At 45.3% G+C, this 8,269-nt stretch overlaps 1 protein-coding gene across 1 annotated transcript; it reads left to right on the forward strand.

Annotated features, from left to right (window-relative positions):
* Nucleotides 1–3,084: 3,084 nt before the first annotated feature.
* On the forward strand, nucleotides 3,085–5,290 carry LOC117769609 (small integral membrane protein 32-like). The gene is made up of 2 exons (XM_034598612.1): nucleotides 3,085–3,791; nucleotides 4,155–5,290. Exon 2 carries the CDS (start codon nucleotides 4,192–4,194, stop codon nucleotides 4,531–4,533), a length of 342 nt encoding a protein of 113 aa, XP_034454503.1. The 5' UTR covers nucleotides 3,085–3,791; nucleotides 4,155–4,191; the 3' UTR covers nucleotides 4,534–5,290.
* The last annotated feature ends 2,979 nt before the right edge of the window (nucleotides 5,291–8,269 follow it).

The raw sequence follows: 8,269 nt of genomic DNA on the forward strand, positions 1-8,269 counted from the left end.
GAAAGCAACAAAACAATATTACTCTTTCATGAGGCAAAAATAAATAAAAACCCGATGGATTCGAGCAATTTTTGTCTCGAAGGACTTAGGGAGAACAGCTCCAGAGAGCGCTGCTGTGGGTACAGATTACCGGTGCCTTTTTGTCTCTGCTCTTTACCTCACCCTCATTTGACATGGCATAATTTGAGGTGACTGAAACTTAATGATGTAAAACAGTGGCAGATAGCTCTAAGGGAGGATTTTCTATAAACGTTGTTCTCTCCCTCATGGTAATAATGAAAAATAAGAGTAATAAAATAATGACTACCCCTGTGTAGACCCAATTCTCCACTTCGCTGACAGTGCAGGGGAGCGTGTGTGTGTGTGTGTGTGTGTGTGTGTGTGTGTGTGTGTGTGTGTGTGTGTGTGTGTGTGTGTTTGTTTGTTTGTGTGTGTACATAACACGCACACATACACATATAATCCCCGTTGACTCACATAGCCCGCCGTTTGGTTTGGTTATGTCTCATCAGCAGGAACATTAAGCTTATTTTAAGCACTTCTCTGTCTCTTTCTCTCCATCTTGTAAAACTCTGGAAAATAAACTTTTAGTTTTCTTGTTTTATCTCCTTTTTTGAGCTCTTCAGTGCTTCATGGATGACTTGTCTTTCCCCCTGTTTTTAAGGATTAATAGGATTAGAAACAGAGTTGGAAAGCGCCGTTGTAGAGAAAGAGAAAATGAGAGAGAGGGAGGGAGGGAAGAAGAAGACAGAACAGACCACACAACAATGAAATGGAAAAGGGACATAAGAAAGAGACGTACGGAAGAGGAATATGGTTCAAAGAGCCAGACTTGAAAGGTGAAAGAGCAAAAAATCCAGAGGTGTGCACGGTCTGTGTGTGTTCCTGTGCACGTGAACAAACGCATACAAGGAGACAGGCCATTGCTTTGTGTGATGCCAATAGGTGAGGCCTGACAGAGTCGAGGAGGTAGAGGAGGGGACTGGGCTTAGATTTGCTGAGATCCTTAATGAAGTGTCAATAGTGGCAGAGAATTACAATTCCCCCCCTCCTAATCAAAATTCCACTGTAATGAGTTACAGCTAATGAGCACCGTCTGATACCTCTTACAATTAGTCACAGAGCAGGGCATGAGTCAACATATGTGTCATGCTATATCCCAACCCTCCTCTTCCTCTCGTTCTTTCCCTCCTTTCAACTGAACCACGCTGCCTGAGGAGTTCTACTAATGTGACGCTGATCACCTCTTAAAGACACAAGCAGATTTTGGCAAAATACCTCATATTGTGCCTGTGTGTGTGTGTTGTGTGTGTGTGTGTGTGTGTGTGTACTTGTACAGATATCTTTGTTTAGACTACTTCTCCTTCGTGAGGTTCAGTTTGAGTTATAGGCCTCATGGATTCAGGACATTTTGGGAAAGTGTGTGGTCCGTGTGATTTATGTTGTGGGGTTCGAAATCTGTTTACACGATCACATTTTGGGGACTTGTCTTCCTTATGGGCACAGAAGCAAGTCCCACAACTTAGATCATTATATTTCAAGGTCAAGACATGTTTTAAGGTTTAGGTTTAGATTTAGGTTTAGGTTTAGGTTAAGGTTAAAGTTAAAGTTAAGGTAAAGCTTAAGGGTTAGGCAAGTTATAATTATGGTGCAGTTTAGAGTAAGTCTCCAGGAAGTCTATGTACGTTGTAAGTCAGTGTAATGTCCTCAGAAGTCAAGGGGACATGACTGTGTGTGTGTGTGCGTACGAGCGTGTGTGTGTGTGTGTGCGTACGTGCGTGTGTGTGATGGGGATGAGGATAGCAGCAAGCCCATAGCAAAGCAGTGTACAAGTGCCACATTCCAAATAAACGAATAATAACCGGTATTCTCCTTAGCCGTCACAATTCTTGCTGTCCCTGCACGTATATGTAAACAAGGCTTGAGGCTGTATTTAGATTTCCCATGGGAGACACACATTCCACCAAACTCTGGTCCACTGTAATCCTCTTTGTTGTAGAAGAGGTTGATGTGGGACACCAGGATGCTGCCAGGTATTTATCTGTTATTATAGACAAGTTTGACTCAAACTTTTGTGCAAATGTGCATGCGGCATCAAATTTTTCTTTTCCAGTTTATGGATTGTTTACTGTAGTTTTGCTGTGGTGTGTGCTTGTGCATTTGCGTGTGTCTGTATTTGTGTGTGTGTGTGTGTGTGTGTGTGTGTGTGCCCCTCTGTCCTTGGTCTCTGCCTGCCAGCCATTCTGTTGTGACAGAACAGGTGCAGATGAATATGAAACAGACCGTCAGAGCTTATATGGTCTGGCCCTTTGTATGCGCGCTCATGTTCGAAACATCATGTTAGAGCAAACTGGCTCCCCATCTCCATCTTTAGCACCGTCTTTTTAGTGTCGTGCACCGATGCAAAATCTATTTCACAGAGGGCAAACACGTTTTTTTTTTTGTGGCGGACGCACAGATCAGGGCGCACAGCAGAGAGGCAGAGGGCAGTTTGGTTGCTTTGTAATGGAAAGTCGAAAGTAAATGCAGAGAGCGGACAGTGCTCTGATATCCAACGCTTCAGATAAGTCAGGCGCCAAGACGCAGACAATGGACAACCTGGGAGATCTTTTCTAAAATGTAATCACCCCCTATGAATTTTACACACACTCACCAATCTCACACCCTTTCCTGTTCTGTTCTCTCATCCCTCCAGTGTGAGACATTCCTCACGCCAGCCCAGAAACTGCTCTGACTCCACTTTCTCTCATCACTTTGTTAATAATATGAGGAATGGACTCTATAGATGGATAGAGAGAGAGATGTATGGATACAGATGCAGATATATAGATTAATAGAGGCATAGATGTATAGATGGATTTATAGATAGATGCATAGATGTATAGATGTATAGATGGATTAATAGATAGATAGATAGATAGATAGATAGATAGATAGATATAATTTTTTTCTGTGACTCTATCTTTAGAGTTACACATCCCTGTCCAGTGACGTGCCTCCTCCTCCCTCCTACCTCCTACCTCCTCCCTCACTCCTGATCTGCAATTTTCTCTCTCTCTCTCCCTCCCTCCCTCTGTCTCTCTCCCTCTGTTTCTCCCTCAAACACACGCAACCCAGGGCGAAGATGGGAGGCTGCTCACGACCCGGTGCGCTGCGTTTTGTCCTCCACTAATGCCTCCTTTGGTCTGATTAGTCATACTGGATCGATAATCCCTTTAGGGCAGACCATCGGTGGCATCTATCCAACGAGTATCGACCCTTGACTGGATAAAAGCGCGCAGGTTTTGGGGGATTCAGGGGAGTCCGGCATGTACCTCATCTGCGCCCTGTGCGCACCAGCTGCGCCGATCTTGTCATCGGCCACCATAGGGACGTGTGTGTGCGCTCCATGCGCTCCAGTTGAACTTCCCTCTCCTCTGTGACAGACCCTGGATGTCGACGCAATAGCCATAACGCGGTTTGCGCGTAAATTCACGCGTGGCAGTAGACGGTTTTGAATGGAAACGCCAACAAGTGGAAACTGGTAATGTAGCCTATCCTTATGCTGGGACCCTGACACGTGGATTCGACCAGTTCAATTAAATGTGACGCGTTGAGCTCGCGTTTTAGTAACCCACGTACCCAGCGACATATGGTCTGTGAGCGCACATCTGAAGCCATCGACCCGCTGCTTCTCCACGGCGCATCATCGGCGGGGCTGGAGCATAAAGAACCGGGACCACTGAGGAATGCGGAGCCGGGACTCAGTCTTTACCAGCTCACCTGCGGAACTCTTCGCAGCCAACACCAAAGTAAGTCGTTCCCTGAACAGATCCATGCGCTCTGGTGCCTTTTACGCATGTGGCTGAGATAACATAACAAGAACATGTAGTATTTTAGAGGAATCTGTAGTTTGCAGTGACTCCCAGCCATATACTTTGTGGTGTAGATAAGTGGAGATTATGATGTTGTGTCACTGGAGGGAGTTTATCAGTGACCTTGCGAGACATTACGGTGTTCTTTCTTGCCATTACATAATAGTCATTGGATGTTTCTATAATCCTCGCACCTGTATCACCTCTGCAGAGGTTTAATCTGTGAGACAGGACGCACAGAGTGACCACACACAGGCTCAGTTGGCTACATAATCTCCTCCTTGTCTTGTCCCCCTGCAGCCGTCAGACGCAGCCGGCGAGCCCGCCACAGAGCACCATGCTGAGGCAGATCCTCCTCAACTCCACCGACACCCCGGACTTCGACCTGGTGCTCATGGCCCAGTCCTCCACGCAAGCCCCCTCTTCCCTGAACGCCTCCCACGGCGGCTCGGTGAGCGTGGCCGCCCTGCTGCGACCCACCGCGGGGCGAGGCGGCGGGGGGCTGCGGGAGGGCGAGCTCCACAAACCGGACCTGGTCACCTACATTGTCATGTGCCTGCTGCTCTTCCTGCTGGTGCTGCTCATTGTGTTCTTCATCAACTGCCAGCTGCGGAACTCTTTCTTCGCCTCCATGCCATATGACAGGTCGCTGAGAGAGGCCCGGACCTCCTACAAGTAAGGCTGGACCCGCTGGGATGGATCCCTGCGACTCGTGGCCCTTTGGGGGGTTGTTTGAGGACTGACTTGTGTGCCTGCGTGGGGCTAGTTGCCTTTATGAGTTGTCTCGGACACATTTGATGCTCTAAATAAACAGGAATCCCCAACCAGACCTAACACGATGAGTGAGGGTCTCAACTGTGTCAAATGTTGCCCAAATGTTTCCACTTCAAGACCCCCGGCCCCCTTCAGACCACGGGAGTCCTCTCTGAAGATCACTGGTGTGTGGGGGGGCCTGCTGCCGGTGGAAAGATAACAATTTAACTCCTGATTCAATTTCAGACTCTTGTATTTTCTGGTAATTAATGAAGGAATTGTGAAACCATCCATCATCCACTGCAACCCCCGCAAAACACTTTGGAAATAAACAGTTTAGTCCCTAATGTAGCCTCCACTCACGAGCTTCTCCTCATTCATCTATATAGTGGCTTAGCAATCTGACCTGTCTCCTGCAGTTTGAGTGCAGATCCACGGGATTTCCCACTGGCCCTGACAAACTGAATCACTCTTATTTCCCACAGCAGAGTGACAGGCCATGTCAGCGCAGAGAGAATCTTCAGCAGTTTGTATATACCACACTTTGTAAGACTGTAACTTACCTGTCTTGTCTTGTGAAATGATGCAATCAACCCGCAATCTCCCATATTGTACACTGGTGATTAAATGGATTAAATGACGGACTGTAGGCCTATATCGTCACATAAAGGTATTTCAATGTACTTTTGATGTCTTTTTTGGTCTTTATGTGGATGGTGATGCTGCAGCTGCTGGTGTGAAGGGCCAACTGGTAATCATTTAATAGGCTGCGTCCACGGGGGGGGGTTATACGAGAGCCATAGGGCTGCCGGCCTTATCTTGCACTTTCGCTTTTAATTAACCTCTCGCCCAATTTACAGCAACAATATCCGGAGAATGACTCGAGGCTGGAAAAAGCACAACATATGACGAGTCCTGTGCGATAAACCGAACTGGTGTCTGCTGCCACTGGTGATGCGCATATCCCCCCCAATCTTGTTGTTAGAAAACACTTCTCACATGCCAAGACAGAAAGATGAGCCTATCTCTGTAATCCTGTGTGTCTGTCTGTGTGCGCGCGCGTGTGTGTGTGTGTGTGTCGTGCGCTCTGTGAGGTAAGACAAACTCTGCCTTTCAGAGAATATAAACCATGTCAGGGGATCATGGACACAACAATTCTTGAGATCATTTATAAAGTTGACCCCTGGATGCGTTGTCGCAGATGAACAATCCCACTAAAGAGAGAAATATAAATGTCTGTGGTGCGTAATTTTATGGATTTGAGAACATTGCACAGATTGGAGGCTGGAGACAGAAGGACACAGTGTCCCGGGGTGTTTGCGCATAAGGACTGAGACAAACTAAAAGCTGTTATTTTCACATTCTGGATCGATTATTCCTCACATTCAGAAAAAAAAGCTCCATGTGGCTTCTTCATTCAGTCAATTGCTGCAAATGCTATTTATAGGCAAGTTCAATATTCCTCTGTACAGTTATAACTGCCACCCAATGTCAATGGCTTACACTTAAAAATGCAAACAAGTCATTTTAGAGAACATTATATAGTAGTCTACAACACACACGCTCCCATCCGGTACATTAACTTTGGTTGACGCACTGTCTCAACTCCGCTGAAACCGCAGCACCTGCTGTTCATAATTTAACCGCTCGGTGGCGCCTGAACGCTGATTATTTGTATACACACTTCATTACAACCGTCCAAAGTACAATTTAAGAGATCACCATTACAAAATCCCCAAAATACTCACCTGCACTAAACAAGTACTGTCACTGGTATTTATAGTTAAATAAGGAAGGGAAAATTACTTATATCGATCTACATTTTTTATAATAATCATTGTAACACTTGCACAGTTGAGGTCTCACCTACACCCAAATGTCTGATTCATTTCCGGAAATAAGAGATGAGTTGTGTAATGTCTTAGAATGTGCCGCCTTAAATATGTGAGTAAAGGTCTTCTGGTCGATCTCATATCAGAACCTAAAGGCCAAGGACACAGAAAGTTGAGTCATACAGAGACTTGTAACCTGCAGAGAAAAGTGGCAAAGGCAACACATGAGATTACACTACAATATACAGGCTACACCTTCTCTCTTATGGAGCTTCTTGAACACATGAAATACTTTAAATAAGCAGAACTTTATGTGTTACTGCTTTCTTCCTTGAACTGATTAAACGCAGAACTGGGAAAGTACCTAAGACACTGCTTCAACATCCTCCTGTACTCAATCACCTAGAAGTCATTGAAGCGGATAATTCCATAGCATCATCAACCAAATGCCTGAGACCAGTCACCTAATATAAGACCAGTTAGTGATCCCTGATACTGGCCTGTGCTGCCTGCTGCTGGTGGCTTTATCCATTGCACTGATCAACTGACAATTTGTTTACAGGTCTTTATCCTCTTCATCTCATCTTCTAGATTTTAGATTCTAGATTGATACACAATATAAACCTGCATCATTCCATGTGATGTTCTAAGTCAGTGGTTCCCAACCTTTTTCTCTGCAGGGCTGTTCCTTGGCAGGTAGAACAATTTCCCAAACCTCAACTCCCACCTACATAATCTCCTGCAATTATCCAAAGGAGCTGAATGTGAGAACGCAAATGTCAGAGTCAGAGACGTCCGACAATCATGTATAAAATAAACATCAATAAACACAGACATGCCCTGCTTGTAAACTCTGACAGACTTTATTTGAAACATTGTCGGTAATAATTAATGCAGAAATCCAACTTTAATGTGTGAAATGTCACTGACAAAACAAGTCACCAGAGAGGAAGCATTAAAAGTGACCATATGCATCATGCGTCTTCTAAAGTTGTATTTAACTTCTACTTAAACATGACATATTACAGAAAAAAGGAACAAGTCTCTTTGGAGTGGAATTTGCACCCTACAGCATGCTTCTTACATGTTTTCTCCACATCAGCATCACTTGTTTTTTGCAGAATTGCCTCTTTGCACAAAAAAGTGTATCAAGTCCCTGAGAATAAACAAAAAACAGAACATTTTCTCCACATGAACAACAGTTCTAGTCCCAGAATCTTTTCAGTGAGCGGTGTGCGCTTGCTTTGTGCTGCAGATCTCAGCAGCTGTGAGACTCTGTGGCTCAATTTTGTTGTGCAGCTTTGATCTGCATTTTGTTTTGACAGAATCTCACTGAGGCAAGATGTGGCGAAGGAAAGGAGTGTGGTCAGGGCTCTCCTCCCTACAACTCCCCAACTCTCTTTGGATCAGTAATCCTTGGAAACATTCACTCAGGCTACAGTCTTCTTTTTGTTGTTGTGTTACAGTTAACCCTCTGGTATGATGAGCAGTTGTACTACTCTGGCTGTGATGCTGCTTCCCTGGAGCAGCCTGTTAAATCCTCTCAAGTGAAGCTGCAGAGTTAATGCTCAAGGTCCAGGTCTGATCTGTATTGTGTCTTGATTGAGGCAAAATGCAGAAAAACCCTTTCTCACACGGGTAAGATGTTACAAAGGGAAGGAGTGTGGCCAGAGCTCGGCTGTCTTGGCAGTGACATTTACATTCTCTTTCTTGATCAGTGCCGCTGGGGAACATTCACTCACAGTCTTTTACTCACGATGAACTTGTTGTTATGTGGACGACGAGCAGCGGTTTCGCACCCTGGCTGTGATGTCGCTTCCTGCTGCTGCT

The sequence above is a fragment of the Hippoglossus hippoglossus genome, chromosome 10 (genome assembly GCF_009819705.1).
Source record: "Hippoglossus hippoglossus isolate fHipHip1 chromosome 10, fHipHip1.pri, whole genome shotgun sequence".
Taxonomy (NCBI): domain Eukaryota; kingdom Metazoa; phylum Chordata; class Actinopteri; order Pleuronectiformes; family Pleuronectidae; genus Hippoglossus; species Hippoglossus hippoglossus.